We start from the raw sequence: 16,972 nt of genomic DNA, 5'->3' as shown, positions 1-16,972 counted from the left end.
GTCTTTTTTCTCAATGGGTTAAATTTTTTGTGGGTGTAAACCATTGTGTGTTGTCATGATATTAAAATTTCAAAATCTATTTTAATTCTAAGGAACAGACTTAATACCAATTCCGATACCATGACGCTAATAAAAACAAATCTTTAGACAATAAAATGTAATTTCCTACTTTAAATCATAGTGCTTTATTTTATTATACCACATTATTATAACTTATATCTGTTCAATACCTCTATCATCCAAGTAGGTTCCATAGTATAGGGTGTATACTAGTCTATGTGCTCTTATACGTATTCTGATGCAGCTCAAGATCATTCTAAAGCTATTCAGGAAAGGTTCATTTATGTCCTGTAAATGCGACTTTTTTAGTAGCAATACCTGTTCAAATGAGTGTAGTATCTATCTTCTGATACATTTACCCTAATGTAACTAAACCAAATGTAAACAGGAAAATAAAGAATTGAACAGTGGTGATATGGTTTATTGTGCGGAGGAAAGAGACCAATTTTGGGATCAATATTTGTGTGAAAATGGATACATATTTAGTGTGAATGAAAACCACAATGTTGTTCCTGTGTCTGGGTGGGTATCCACTTTCCTCCTTTGAACTGAAACACACAGACAATGCAGTTTCACATTAATTCACCACTTGAAGGGAGCTGTTCTATAACCATGGTTTCACAGTAAATATATATGGATTACATATTAAGCAGATTATATGAACTTAATGAATTTATTTAATATTATAGTCTTGAAGATACAATATGCATTTTTTCAAATTTAATTAACATGTGTCCCCTAGTGTGTTTACCTTGTGTAAACATGGTCAAATCAAATATGATGGCCAAATTGTTTATGCTATAACTGGTGTTTTAGTTCTCAAGACAACTATCCAATTAGAAAACAGAATGAGCCTCACATCTACTAGTTTCAATACCAGTTGGTTTAAACCTAAAATGCCTATCTTTGATCTGAATGGTCAGTGGTAGTGCTGCCTCTGGAGGTTCAGTTGTGATAGTACATTCTTGTTTTATGCTGCCTGACTTGGTACTCCTCCTGACCAAGATTTTATAGTTCAGTGTATGCAGGCGCAGTCCTGGGCTAACTTAGTTCACAATTGGAAGTCTAAATGCTTTAACACCCCTTGTTTCAGTCAGTGCAATATCTTCAATACAATGACAACTAGGGATGGTCGGAGTTGTTTTTTTGACCCAGTACCAATATCTGATATTTGCCTTGCTGTTTTAAAATCTTTAGTATAGACCAAATTTTTGCTTGGCCTGTTGAAGTATATAAATGAACTTATCTCTTTTGAAATAAGTCTGTTCAAAAAGACAAATCTGTTACATTGTGGACAAACTTTGAATGACACATGGGAACAGAGACTTGGGCAGTGCAGAATTAATATTGCTGCAAAATATCAGCTAAGTTTTCAATATTGGACCAACATATGGGGGCCACCTCCGATATTGCTGATAACTGAGAACCTACATACCATCCCTAATGACATAGGTAATAGTGGTTTAGAATGATAAGCAAAAACAAGCTGGGATTGACTTGAGTTTTTGCTTTGTAAATTATGAATGAAGCGACAGTCTTTAACAGGTTTTTGCCAGATACAAATTTAGGGTTTTTAGGTCTAATAAATGTTTCATCATTTCCAAATTCCCTTTGCTTTTTAGCTCCACATTTGAGTGTCTTCTGCAGCCTCTCAGGATGTCATGATTGGTGGTAGTGCAGTGATGTGAACGCAGAACAGCCATGCTTCCTGATTAACACAAAAAGGTGATTAGAATGTAGACTAAGATTCTACCCATAATAGGGCTGTCAAAAGTAAAGTATCGAAAATCAGATACTAATCTATACTAAAATTAATATTGAAACTAGATACTGATTTGAGCAGCTGCATCAGAACAAGTATAAAACCACATAGACTAGTATATGCCCATGATGGAACCTGAACGGCTGAGGGATTACACAGATATAAGGCCACAACATAACATAAAAGAAAGTACTATGATTTAGTGTTGAAAATATATTAATGTTTTTTTATTATCATTGTAATATTGCAATCAGAATTGCGCATTGAGTCTATTCCTTAAAGATTCAATCTCTTGAAATTTCATTATCATGACAACCATAATAATTTGAATTGTTTTGACTTTGTGTGAGACATTTTAATTGAATTTTAAAGGTGCACTATGTAACTTTTCTGGTGGAGTGTCTGCCACTTGCCTCTTTGGAGATGTTATTGCTTTGCTTAGACTGTTCCACAGTGAGGAATTAAACCTAGTCTTTTTGCAGTCTTTGATTTTATATTATATTAATTCTGTGTTAATCGTTGGCTCAATGATATCTTGATATCTTGATAATCTTGTATCTTATATCTTATATCTTATATCTTGATAAGACAAGCTAAAGTGGAGGTGGAGCAGGTGTAGGACCCTTCACAAGAAATGTTACTTAATGTGAATGCTTCTTTAAGTTTTCTCCATTGACCAAGTCTTTTTGTTTTGTAAAATTTGACTTGAATTATCATTTCATCACTCAAAATTGTAAAGGTATTTTTCAACAAGTATTGTTTTTAGCCTTATTTAAGCACTCTCACTTCTGTCCATGTGCTAACACTGGCAATGGTGATGTTATACGTAGAACATAGAGCTAAATTACAGTAGTGTTGTCATGTTTTGATAGTTAGGAATGGACTCAATACTCAGTGCCATATTTTATACTTGTTTTGATAAAGTTCAAGGTACTCAGGAAAGGTTCATTTCTGTCCTGTGAATCTACTTTTGACAGCCCTATATTACAGTAACTAGTACAGCCTGTTGTATTTTATGGTACAGAACATGAAATATCAATGTTCTTTACTTTAAATAATAAAAGAGCAATAAAGACATAATAAGCTCTTTAATAACATGCAGTAGTTACAAGATATGGTTTCAGTATTGGAAGCTATAGTCTCTCTTGTTGTTGTGAAATAAAGGTTTGGAGGAGCTCTAAATTACATTCCCTCCCAAAGTAGTTCAAATTTATCACAACAAACAGACTGTCTACTCTTCACCTTTGGGAAAATAACACAGACACATTTCAGAATAATTGTGTGATTTTTGGCATTTCAAAACAGTTACACCAGACTATGTTCCCATGCATTTTGAGACTATGTGCTCTATGTATTTTTCCACCTGCTTGTCTCCGTGGGGATTCATTTGACTTTGACTGAATGTTTAAGCCATGTTATGATGCTGTTAGCTCCTCAAGAACATACCTGGAGTTTCATGTTTCATTCATGTTTGAGTAATCCTTTATTATAGTCTACTTCTCCAAAGTTCAAAATACTGCATTTTGTGATGTCATCTAGGGTAGTTTTCAAATAAACAGTTACCTTTTACTCTTTGCTTAGTAAAGATGGGCAATTCCAGGGCTGAAATTATCCAGATGATTTTAGTGAAGGTGTATGGAGTGAAAACACAATTTAGCACTTCCTGTATGATCACATGGCATCACAAGGTGTAGCAGAGTGTTTTCTGTATAAGAGCGGAACACAGTCTAAATACGCAAGGTTTGTGTGAATGTGAGTGAAATAAAACACAACTCCGAATATGTTTTTGATGAGGAAATAACATTATAACATGGATCAGCAAATAGCATATTTGGGCCATTTTAATGTATTGTTTAATGAATGCATAACAGCTGAGTGAGATTAAATATGTTCAGTATTATATTACTAAACTGTACTTTCCGTAGTAAAAGCTCTCATGTATCAGTTAGAGTGTGAGGTGAGGAGAAGGTCTTATGATTGTGACCCATAGCCCAGAGTGGAGTGGTGTATTTATTTTATGTTACGGGGACATAAATCTGTTCCAAAGCCTCTTAAAGGGATTTGCCTCCCGTCGGGCAATGAAAGGGCTTCAGAGCATAAGCAGTTAAAGGGGAGGTCAAATGGAGTCACAGCTCAGTGCAGACTGCGTTAAGTTTGTTTTATCATGTAATGTTCAGACAGTTTTGTCACTTTTGTGTCTCTGGGGTTAAGTGTTATCTCTCAATAAAAAAATTCCCTATGCAACTTTTCTGGTAAGCGGTACGCCATCTGCTTCTCTCCCTGGAGATGTTCTTGTTTTAATTGGAATATTCCGCAGTATGATATTAAACATATCTATCTTACAAGTATTTGTCTGGTAAAACCTGCATTCTTACATTCTTGCATGGTCATTAGTCTGTAGATCTGACCTGTACCTCCATGGCATTTCCTTGCATCTTTAAAACTGTCAGGAGCAGTGGGTGACTACAGTGCAGTGTCCAGGGCTCCATCTCCACACCCAAGTCAGGATGTTGGACTATCTTACCTGGAGGATTTGTCTGTTATTGTGCAATCTTATGTTGATAGTGGAACAAGAGAACCCAGTAGAAATTAATTCAGACACAAAAGAACAGTTATTTGAACTTCCATCACACATTATGTAATTATTTTTACCTATTATTTCATACCAATACTGGGAATGTCCAAGTATTTAAATGTAGGGTACTTGTCATACTCTTTTAAATAAGGAACTATGATCACAACTGAGCGTGGATTGCCAGTGCTTTACCTTGCATGGGTGGTTTTCAGATTCTAGGATGTAATGATGTCATACTCCTAGATGGAGAGCAAGATTGGATTTATACCTTTTATACATGAGATAAAGTATAAAAGGTACATGCACAAATGTTGAACCTGTAACCCAATCTGTATTAAATATTGTTGGTCTATAGAATGTTTTGAAGCCATCTGAAATTCAGCAATAGAGGACATAAAAAAAACTGTACTCTGAAAATGCTGTAGTATTTGCTTATAGATGCATCTTATTTCCTCTCATCCAAAGCCTGTGTTGTGACAGAAGCGCCTCTCTCTGTAGGCACTGATGCTGTTCATTCAATATTAATGTAGCGCTACAGGGAGAGGGGAGGGGGGGTGCAGAGAAAGGGTTTTCCTAGAGAAGAAGACAAGGAGGAGGAGAGGAAGGGGGGGGATATGGACAGAGAGAGAAAAGAAGAGAAAGGAAATGGAGAGGAGGAGTCTATGGAGTGAAATGGTTTTCCAAGATCAGATGAGAGAGGGAGGATGGGGAGAGAGAAAGAGGTGTGAGAGAAAGAGGGGGTAGGGAGGGACTGAGAAAGAATAGAGAAGACAGGAGGGGAAGAGAAACGGAAAGAGAGGAGAGAGGGACTGGTGAGAGAGTAAGGAGAACAAGAGAGAGATGAGAGAGAGGGAGACAGAGGTGTGAGAGAGAGGTGGGTGAGACAGAGGATTACATTGACTGCAACAGACAGCAGCTAAACAGATAGTACAGACACATGAGAGAAGCTGGAATACGAGGTATTGATTTGTAATGAAGCTGAGGCATAAATAAAATGTGGAACTTTGTATTTCGTCATTTCTATCCGTGGGTGTGGATACTGTGGTCAAATCAGCCTCAAGATGACAGGCCTCTATTGCTGGTTTAGTTCTGGTCTGTAGTCTGTCTCGACTCTCTCCAAGATGAAAGCCTGACTTTGAGGTTCAGTCGTGGTCTTGTCCTGGTCTGTAACTGTTCTCTCCTCTCTCTGTGGGCTGTAAAAAGTGCTGTGTGCCTTCCTCGCCAGTATTAGTCCTGGTTCAGTCCTGGTTCAGTCCTGGTTCAGTCCTGGTTTAGTCCTGGTCTAGTTCTGGTTCAGTCCTGGTTCAGTCTTGATCTAGTTTTGGTTCAGTCCTGGTTCAGTTCTGGCTCAGTCCTGGTTCAGTTCTAGTTTAGGTTTGGCCTATAACCTGTCTCTCTCACAAGCAGTAGAGTGCTGTGAGCCTTGTGTGGGCAGTCTCCTTTGGGGTTCTCTTTAGTCCTGGTTTAATCCTAGTTCAGTCCTGGTCTGATCCTGGTTTACTCCTGGTCTAGTTGTGTTTCAGTCCTGGGGTAATCCTGGCCTAGTCTTTCAAGAAGTGAGCTTTGCGTGAGCCTCCCTTCCTGTGTTAGTCCTGGTTCAGTCCTGCTTTAATCCTGGTTTAGTTCTGATCTAGTCCTAGTCTATAACCGGTCTTTCTCTCTTTCTCTTTAGGCTGTAAGGAGTGCTGCGAGCGTTGCGTGGGCAGTCTTCCCTGGGCCTCCCTCATTGCCACCATCTTACTGTACATGGGAGTGGCTCTGTTCTGTGGCTGTGGACACGAGGCTCTCAGTGGGACAGTGACCATTCTGCAGAACTACTTTGAGGTGATTCGAGCTCCGGGAGATGTTATCGATGTCTTTACTATGTGAGTACACTGGATTTGAGGTAACACTTCACTTAAAAACATTATTAATTTTGAGTCGTGACAAGGCATTATGCAATATGTAATACATTACATTTAATACTTGTCCAGGTGTCCACCCTTGAAACCTTTTCTACATAGAATGCAACAAATGAAGGATTGTGTTGTCTAATCAATTTAATATTTCTCAATAAATTGTTTATAATAATAATAACAGCACCTACCCACATTATTTTAGATTTGATTCTAATTATTAAATGTGCACTGTGCAACGTTTAGGTTGGGGGTCCATCACCTGCTTGTTTCTGTGGAAGTGATTGCTCTGCTGGGAATGTTCCACTGTATGACATTAAACCGCTCTACCTTACATTAAAAAAAAAAAAATCTCCACAGATATGACCAGTAACTTGGTTTGGTTTGGTCTCCATGAAGATAGAAAAGTTTAATGCCTTGCTGTGAAACATTCCAGATGAAGTAATTACGTCTCAGTGGAGAAAAGCATTTGACGGACGTTCTACCAGAAAAGTTACACAATGCACCTTTAACGAGTAGGCCTAGTTATTATAAAGCAGTATTCAGATGTTTTGAGGAGGTTAAAAGCTCAAAATATTAAATCTGGGGTATCTGATGTTCACACCACAGAAGGAAGAAGTAAGTATTTAAATCTGTCTTAACTCCTCCGTAGCTTTTTAACAAACCATTTCCTCACATTCTTTCCACAAGCATTATCTTTTAGGGCATGTCCTCAACTTTGGGACAAGTGAAACAGAGGTGGATGTCCCAAGCGCAGCTAATCAGAACACTGCTTTAGTGATTACTTGGTGGCTTACAAGAAATAAAAATACTTGCAGCAGACAAAGCACAATATACTCTTTGGGGGAAAATAAAAAATGTACTCATAAAAAAACTTAGGTACCTCAGCTTTAATTCTTGACTCTCCTCCAATTACCAAGTTCTCAGATGGAAATAGAGGTGGGTGATATTATATTAACGATATAAAATGGATGTTGTAAAGAAATGCAAAATCAGAATAGAGTACACTGTCTACAAGAGGAAAACTACTAAAAAGCTTGTTATCTCATTATAGAGATAAGTATTGGTTCTTGTTTTGGTTTCAGAACATGTTAAATTAATGAGCTTCACTCATTAGTGCATTGAGGCCCTTCTCTTCTCTGTAGTTAGCTATGTCTCGTAGCCCCCACACTGCACTCAAAGCCCTTACAACCGCATCTAAACAGCGATTACTGACTGAGTGTTGATGTCATTCCCACAGCATTGACATCCTGAAGTACATCATCTATGGGCTGGCAGCTGGCTTCTTTGTGTTCGGGGTCCTTCTGCTCGTGGAGGGCTTCTTCACCACTGGGGCCATCAGGGATCTGTATGGAGAGTTCAAGATCACTGCCTGCGGACGCTGCCTCACCGCATTCGTAAGAAATGTTTTTAATACCTACCACCAGTGCCACAATATTTAAAGAAAAATTTATTTGATCATATTATTTCTACCATATTAAAATGTTTTTCACTCATCAAAAACATGTCTGAAGAGGTTTTAGATGTCATCCATGCATGTTTGAGTAAGCTTGTTGTCTCTCCCGGGCTCAAACCTTCATTATAGTTAACAGTACAATTCAAGACTCAGCCCACAAGCCTACATCACCCATGCTCCCTCAAAGTGATTTTCCATAGATATACAAGAGCAGGATATAAAACAATACACTACAACTTCACAAACCTGATGCAATATGCAGTAGTTGCATTAGCAGGATGCAGGCTGATTTTGTTGTGTTAGCCCTCAGAAGGGGGAGGGATTTTATGCGGGGAGCAGAGTAAGCCAAAAACAAAATTGAAACTAACTAATCACTTTGAATACATTCTTGCATTGTCAGCAAATATAGCATTTTCAACACTATAAAAGCTGACATGTATATATGTTATCTATATATGTTATGTGTTAACACTTAATACCCCATAGCCTGCTGACTTCCTATTTAAAACTGATTTCTGTCTGGCCCTTTACATGTATGTCATTGAAAGCATCATCACAACAAAGTGCCACTGTCTAACCATGTTCAATGTCCTGCCAATGGCTAGCTGCTGTTCAGGGTTATGGTGCCTCAAATGAGAAATAATAAAACTTACTCAAACATTGACAAACCACAACTTACTATGGGGGAGGACCATTATAATACAGTTAAAAGGTTAAATGTTAAATAGATTGTACCTCACATGCTTGGAGCGAGTTCTGATTAGGCTGTGCGGTGCTCTGGACTTTGGCAGTAGCTAGCACATATTATGAAGCTCAGTAATTGTAGGTTTGCTCTTTTTGGATAACGACAGGTATTTTGGTAATGTTCGAAAATGATTGGGTAATTTAAAACCATTCTTATTTAGGAGATGCTGAACAGGCTAATGGATGTTTTTAGTTTTTAGCAGGGATGTCAGTACAGACTTAGAGACCTTCAGTCTAAGACACAGTTTGTGCTTTTTTTATTTTAAGACGGGATATTATTTTATTTTATTTCTTATGTGACATTTTAAATTGCAAAACTCTTTTTTGCATATATACATTATTTGATTGCCTTTTGTGTACTCTTGTTAATTTTACAGTGACATCCTGCGTTCTTGTGTGTTATGTAACCAGGCTTTATTTGGACATGACTAAGTGAACTCTCCCTTTTATAGGATTATGGTGGTGAGTCAGGTGATGAAACAATTTACACTGTGTAATATGCCATGGCGTAAGGTAATTAGTAATACAGTCACACATATGCATTTTATTTATTTATACACAATGTTGAGGAATAGAAAATATTCTAGTAGGTTTTTAGGATCAGGGCATTGAATATGGCTTTATTTCTGGTTTAGCGCTAGTTTAGTTATGATTTAGTCCATGAGAATCACTAGAAGACTGTAAGTTACTGAGTAGAGATATGAGCCTAGGAAAGTGTAACCATAAGAATCAAACACTATTTTTAGACCTGGATTGCGAAGTGTTGCTTTCAGCGTGCCCTACAATTTAAATAGATTTTCGCAGTTGTGTACAAGCAAACTGACATGGAGATAGATATGATATAGAGAAAACCTGATTAGAGACAATTACAGACTCTGATATCTTCCACACAAATCAGTAATAGGTTTAAATTATAACCAGCTTTGAAGGCAGACTATAACTTCTCGGGTGACTTCTCGGGTACCATCTGCTTGTCTCCATGGAGATGTAATAGCTTTTCCTGGAATGCTCCATAGTATGACATTAAATATATCTAGCATTTATTTTGCGATGTGTGTTTTTTTTTTTTTTTTTATTGCTCAAAAATTCTTGGTAAAACTACACTAACATACAATACTTTATGAAAATGTGAGTCTGGTCACTAGTGAATCTCTCTCAGTTTAGATGGGCACATATACCACAAAATAAAATACCTCAAGGAACTTAAAGCAATGAAGCACTAAACTCTGAAGTGAAAGAATTTTCATCTTATTTGTAAATTATAGTTGCCCAATGAGTTCTTTTACTTCACATGCGTTACTGAAAAAAACAAACTTCTGGCTTGAGACCAGTGGAGGGCAAGGGGACCAGATTGTTGTTGTCTGTATAAGAAATAGAGAGATATCATTCTGGATTTGTCAGGTGATGGTAAAGCGTGCCTTTTCACAGATCTGTCTCATAACTGCGTTGCAACCTGGGTGTCTTTTGGATAGGTTTTATGCTATACCATGGAACTTTCCAGGTTGTGCAATAACAAGAAAGTGTCTCTACCGAAAAGTTTTTTAAAAAGCTACTTAGTGCATCTTTTAATTTATTTATGTTTTCAAATGAAATGAATATATTATTTCTTTACAGAATGAACAAGTTTTTGCCCTCTAACCCGAAGGTTGGGGTTTGTACTTCTCCCACCTATCCTGCATGAGCTGTTTGACACTCAGACTGGTTACTACCACCAGTATGGAATGAATTATGCACCACATTTTAAAGTAAAAATCTAGGAGCATTAACTTTTGGGAGGAGAATGAAGTATGAACTGATAAACTAATACAAGATCCACATCAAAACATATTTGTAGAGATCTTAACTACAAGTACAAGATATAAAGACAGGATATTCTGTTCTTTGCAGAGGACTTTCTATTATCTAATTAATTGCAGCCTTTGTGATTTGATAATGGTGCTTACTGAGAATCCTATTTCAATTTGAGAGCATTTCCTTCCATCCATCCATTTTCTTCTGCTTATCCGGGGGCCAGGTCACGGGGCATTTGTGATAGTAAATGTAGTTGACCATATTGTCCTGTAAACCAAAAAGGCCTTAAAATCCAACTCTCTGAAACCATTTTAAATGATGTCCAAGCAGAAGACAAACTGTGACTGTTCCTGAGCCTCATTGCCAAGGCCCATTCTCCATGTGGCGGCTCTGTGTGAGTCACGTATCAATCGTGAGGAGGAGGAAGAGAGGGAGGGAGGAGGGAGGGGGGTAGAGAAAGATGGGGAGACAGGGAGGGAGAGAGAAAAAGAGAATGAGAAGAGAGGCAGGGGAGAACACCTTTGTTGGAAATGTTCTATACAAACATTATTTGTTGTTTTGTTTTATGTATTTATTTGTTTTCACGCAGTGGACAGTTTTCTGGTTCACGCCTCAGGAGACTATTGGAACACATCAGTTTACAAGAGAGAGGAGAGAGAAAAATAGTGAAAGTGAAATAGAGGAAGAATGGAAAGAATAATAGACTAGTCACAATGCCCAATGTACTTCTGAAGCCACAGCTGCCCTGGAACATGAAATGAAGAGACAGTTCAAGGCTATGGGCGCCCTTATACATGTCTGTGTTCATCTTCTTTTTCCTCTCATTCAAATATCATTTCTCCTGTCTCTCTTGCAGCTGATGTTCCTGGCCTACCTCTTTTTCCTGTTCTTCCTGGTCTCTCTTTCTCTTTCTCAAATTGTGTTTCTCCTCTCTCTCTTCCAGCTGATGTTCCTGGCCTACCTCTTCTTCCTGGTGTGGTTGGGAGTGACCGCGTTCACATCTTTGCCGGTCTTCATGTACTTCAACGTCTGGTCCATGTGTCAGAACACCAGTGTCGTGGAGGGGGCCAACCTCTGCCTCGACCTGCGCCAGTTCGGTAAGTCACCACAAGGGGGAACTGTTCTAAGAGGTGTTATTAGTTAAGTACTGGTTTATAAGTAATTGATTGCTCTGAAATCTCAAATCATGTAAAAATGCAAAGCTCTGTTTATCACATGAGCAGAGTCTGTATATTGCTGGGTTTCAGATGACATCACAACATTCTCCAGGCCAATTATATCTAATACAGATGGGGGCAGCTAAAATTGACATTGTTAAAATGCAATATCTTTAAATTAATACACTGTAGCAATATTCATTAACTATCTTGGTGTCAAGTTACTTCTGGAGATTCAGTCACAAGGCAACTGAGGCTCAAACATGCTTACGGTTGCTTCTGTTTGATCTAAGAGCCTATTCTATCCGTTAGCTATTTGCTAAAATCATAATTTTGAAAAGTTTTAGAATGATCTTGAGCTGTATCAGAACCAGTATAAGCGCATATAGACTAGTATACACCCATGGACCACTATGGAACCTTCCTGAACGACTGAGGTATTACACAGATATAAGGCCACATAGTAATATACAAAAAGTACTGTGATTTAATATAGAAAATCACATTGTATTGTCTAGACAAAGAGTGTTTCAACTATGATTGTGGTATTAGGATCAGTATTGCATACCAAGTCTATTCCTTCTTCTTCTCATCAGATTTGAAATTGTAGTATCGAGATGACACTAGCAGGTTATCTTGAGCAACAGGATGGCTTCAAAATATTTATACAACATTACAGTTACCTAAGGCCACCTTTGGTTCTGGTTCATATTTCTGGTGTAATCTGGTTAAATGGCAGTTCACCAAACTGACCAAACTGGCAGCGCCCATGGAAACTGTGTGCTCCAAATGCCACACAGAGCAGCAGGTGTCAGTGCCACCCCCAAATGTCACGCTCCAACTTAGATAGGTGTAGTCACATTTTTAATTATGGATAAAAAACACTACTGTACATCTGATGATATAGACAACTTGATACTAAATACTGAGTCCCATACTACAATGATGACAATGATGAATTGAATGTGTTTTTCAGCATTAAATAACAGTACTTTCTTTCATATTACCAAATGGTCTTATACTGTGTAATCCCTCAGTCATGCAGGTAGGTTCCATAGTGGTCCATGGGTGTATACTAGTCTATGTGCTCTTTTACTTGTAATACAGCTCAAGATCACTCTAAAACTATTCAGGAAAGGTTCATTTCTGTCCTGTGAATGTGATTTTTTTTTTTGTATCAATACTCAAATTGCTCAAATGAGTATCTCGTTTCGATACTAGTTTTAGTATTCATGAGTATGTCTTGTCCTATTAAATTGCCACACAATTTTACATTAACATGTGAATTACATTAATGACATCTAACCTAACCAGCAGGACCTCCTGGGGCTACATAAATAATTGAAAATAATGGAATTGTCACCATGACAACCCAAATTAAAGCGATGCTGTATAAACATGTTATTTTGTGCAGAGCCACACTCCTCCTCCATGTTGTTGTGTTTTTCTCTCACTTTGAACCTGAAAGCAAAGCCATGATGTAATACAAGAGAAACCGTCCTGTGATGGCTGCCATCTAGTGTTCAAAATCAGATGCAGAAATTACTGATGGGAAACATGGGTGTACTGTTAGAAATGTTATTATTTCCAGCTCAATACAGAATTCATTTTAGTTTGCACCAAAATATGTCCCGCAAGCATATTACCTTCTTCTTATTACCTCTTCAAAAACCCGAGAATTAAACCTGATGTGCTGCCACAGTAGTTAGAACATGGGTGTATTGTAAATTATGGAGACTGGCTGATGTTAAGAATGGTTATTATTTCCCTCTATAAACAATTCATTTTAATTTCACTGCAGTTGATGGTAGTTTTGGTCATATTTTCTCCCAATTATTCTTTCATTCTTCACTCACAATATCACCACATAGCCAGGAGCTACCGGGTTCAAATTCTTCTTTTCAACAACCTTAAAGGTGAGGTGCACTATGTACATTTTCTGGTGGAGGATTTGCCACCTGTTTTTCTCCTTTGAAAAGATATTGCTTTGCTATGTTCCATAAACGCCTTAAACTCCATAGACACAAGCATCTGACACAGCCAAGCCAAAGCAGGTCAGATCTGTGGAGAGGTTATCACACAAAGCATTTTTGTACTAGTAGAAACATCTGTAATTGGATAAATGCATAAAAATAAATGTTTAATGCCATAGTGGGGAACATTCCATGCCTCCAAAAGAAAAGCTACAGTGTTCCTTAGATATCATGTCATATAAAAACACTTCACTGTGCAGTATCTGAAGCAGACTCTTTATGATCATTTGTCTTCATCAAACAACTTAAAAAATCAGCAGCTACTATTTTTAGCTTTATTTATTTTTTTGCCCTCTTTAGCAGCAGTGGTGTTTTGTAATGCTCAGAAATTAGGAATATGTTGCTTTTAGTCGTTTTAATATGAAACACCACAATAACACAAAATATGACTCTTTTAAGTCTATGAACTCATTGTTAATAGTGGGGGGAAAAAATAGCAGAAACGTTATGCATTGCACCTTTACTAACTGTACTATGTTTTATCTGTTACAGGAGCTGTGACTATCTCTGAGGACAGGAAAGTGTGCACAGGATCTGACAAGTTCTTCAAGATGTGCGAATCCAACGAGGTCAGAGGCAGAACTAAAGAAATTAAGTTCATTTAACAAAAATAAAGTGCATTGTAGTAACACTAATGTCCTCCTCAGCTGGACCTGACCTTCCACCTGTTTGTGTGCGCACTGGCAGGAGCTGGGGCTGCTGTTATTGCTATGGTGAGAATATAACAGATATTATTATTAGAATATCATTACAACTGTATCATAAGCAATGGTTCGCAGACAGTGTGAGTGCGAGTCTTGCCTAAAGAAATGCTAGTAGTTATTGACTTTTGCTATTGACTTCCTAGACACCAGTGTATTTCGTGCACTAATTCCTTCATATTTTAAGTCAATATATATATATATTTTCTGACTAAACCTGACTCTGACTCTAACCTTGTTTTTTTTTTTTTTATGTTTTTATTGCACTCAAAAAATTACTTATTTGTGAGAGGACTTAGAAGAAAAACGTAAACAATGAACATTAAAACTATAAAACTAAAATTATGTTAAATGTGTGGATCCTTTTGTCAAATACTGGTTGGTGTAACCAGTTAAAGATGCACTGTGGAATTCTTCTGATAGAGGATCCGCCACCTGCCTCTTTACATGAAACTGTTATTGAGTTGCTTGGATTTATTCTACAGTATGGCATTACACTTATGTATCTCAACTAAGTACAAGCAAGTGATGCCACAGGGTCAGATCTGTGGAGAGGCAAGCCCACTCACAGTAAAAAATTCATGTTTTCAAGTCATTAAAATGCATGTAATTGAGTAAATGCAAGATGGATAGTTTAACGGCATACTGTGGAACATTCATGACAAAGTAATAACATCTCCATGGAGACAAGCATGTGATGGACCCTCCAACAAAAAAGTTACACAGTGTATCTTTAACAATAACAATTATTAGGTTCAACATTTGTGTATTTTCTGTTCAACAAATACCTCAACCATAGAGTTATACTGAGCCCTGCTCTCTCTTTGACATTTTGAAATCATTAAATTATAAAGCGTGCATCTACATAACTTATTGATTTTCTGTTGCTACATATAAGCTGCTAGTTTTGATTAGCATTGATTTTATGGCAATCTCATAAATGGTCTGTTCATTTCTATTAAATTCTGTTCATTACTTAAGACATTCCTGGAAAATATTTTTAAAAACATGATTGATATAAGTTTAAAGCCTTCTAGCTAAATGAATGCAGGCCGTTAAGTATAGGACTAATCAATACGTTTTAGCATTGACTTATTTTGCACGGACTGAGGTAAATCATTAAATGCAGTTTACATTAGGCCTGGACAAATGCCCTCCAGGGACAAACTTTAGTAACTGTAAAAATACCAGAGAAAACAATGGAATATACTGTGAAAATACTAGTATGTGAGTCCTTCTAGAGAACTGATCTGGCTTGTTCGTGAAAAATTTGTGTAAAAATGTTTATGTGCACCCTTTCTTTGACTTAGAAAACACATTTGAAACACAATTTGTATGATTCAGAAATCTTTTGGTGAGCTACTTGGAAGGGGGTGGAGAGCTACTGGTAACTACTAAGCTACAGGTTGGAGATCGCTGTTGTAGAAGTTATTTAGATCAGCAGCTCTATTCAAAATCACACGAATCAGTCTGTCTGTGGGAGTTTCATAAACAATATCTACAAATGTCATGAAAACTGTGTGTTGGTTTGTCTCAGTTAAATCTAGACCATTCTGATTAATTATTAGATTATTATATAACTATTAGATGGATGAATAGCGAGATTAGATAAAAAGATGGATAGATGGATAGATAGATAGATAGATAGATAGATAGATGCAAAGTTAAACAGATAGATAGATGCAAAGTTAGACAGATGCAATGATAGATACATAGACGGATAGATGCAAAGACAGACAGACAGATGGATAGATAGTCAGACAGAAAGATAGATAGATCAATGGTTGCAAAGATAGATAGATAGATAGATAGTCAGACAGACAGATCAATGTATGTAAAGATAGATAGATAGATAGATAGATAGATAGATAGATAGATAGATAGATAGATAGATAGATAGATCAACAGACAGACAGAAAGATAGACAGAAAGATAGTCAGACAGAAAGATAGATAGATCAATGGTTGCAAAGGCAGATAAATAGATCAATGTATGCAAAGATAGATAGATAGATGCATAGGTAGATAAATGCTTTGGTAGATAGATAAAAAACTACATAGATTCAAAGACAGACAGACAGATAGATAGTCAGATAGATTTATGTATGCAAAGATAGATAGATGATGGATAGATAGATAGATGGGTGGATAGATAGTAAAACTCTGCTGCACATTGGACTCACCCCGCTCCATCTGCCGCTCCCCTCCCCGCAGGTGCACTTCCTGATGGCTCTGGCTGCTAACTGGGGCTACCTGAAGGATGCCAGCCGGATGCAGAAGTACGAAGACATCAAGTCCAAGGAGGAGCAAGAGCTGCACGACATCCACTCCACGCGCTCCAAAGAACGACTCAACGCTTACACATAGAGAGGAGAGCCAGCAGAGGGCGGCACGCACCATTCAAACAGAGCATAGGCACATACACACAAGCACCCACCTGACAAACAGCGCAAATATACCACTAAATATACTATGAAAACACCAACGAGTTAAGTTTTAAAAATATACTATAAGGAAGCAGGGAGCACAGACACTTGGCAATCCATGGTGAACACTGCAGAAAATGTACTGTTGTTAAAATGATTTGAATTAACTTGCGATTTTTGAGTTGTTTTGACTAATTTAGAGTTATTTACTTAGTTGGTAAGTTAATCAAGTTATTTTAAGATATTTTTACTGATTGCAATATAATCTGACAATGGAGTAAGAATTTTGTCTGTTTTCTTGCTTAACTTGACAATTTAGCTCAAAATTAGAAAAAAAAATCTGTATTGAAACCAGTCAGAAGTATCTTGAAAT

At 37.3% G+C, this 16,972-nt stretch overlaps 1 protein-coding gene across 1 annotated transcript in view; it reads left to right on the top strand.

Annotated features, from left to right (window-relative positions):
* The window catches only part of LOC110167577 (neuronal membrane glycoprotein M6-a-like), a 35,178-nt gene extending 18,483 nt beyond the window's left edge, over positions 1-16,695 (top strand). Inside the window, exons 5-10 of the mRNA XM_055158145.1 lie at positions 6,070-6,262; positions 7,533-7,689; positions 11,227-11,380; positions 13,966-14,042; positions 14,121-14,186; positions 16,388-16,695. Of these exons, the coding sequence (XP_055014120.1) occupies positions 6,070-6,262; positions 7,533-7,689; positions 11,227-11,380; positions 13,966-14,042; positions 14,121-14,186; positions 16,388-16,540 (800 nt within the window). The 3' untranslated portion in view covers positions 16,541-16,695. The remainder of the gene's footprint in view (positions 1-6,069; positions 6,263-7,532; positions 7,690-11,226; positions 11,381-13,965; positions 14,043-14,120; positions 14,187-16,387) is intronic.
* Positions 16,696-16,972: the final 277 nt, after the last annotated feature.

The sequence above is a fragment of the Boleophthalmus pectinirostris genome, unplaced genomic scaffold (assembly GCF_026225935.1).
Source record: "Boleophthalmus pectinirostris isolate CB_2022bp ecotype Guang Dong unplaced genomic scaffold, ASM2622593v1 HiC_scaffold_22, whole genome shotgun sequence".
NCBI classification, from domain to species: domain Eukaryota; kingdom Metazoa; phylum Chordata; class Actinopteri; order Gobiiformes; family Gobiidae; genus Boleophthalmus; species Boleophthalmus pectinirostris.
Note: the sequence above shows the minus strand (reverse complement) of the source record. Positions and strands in the feature narration are given on the sequence as shown.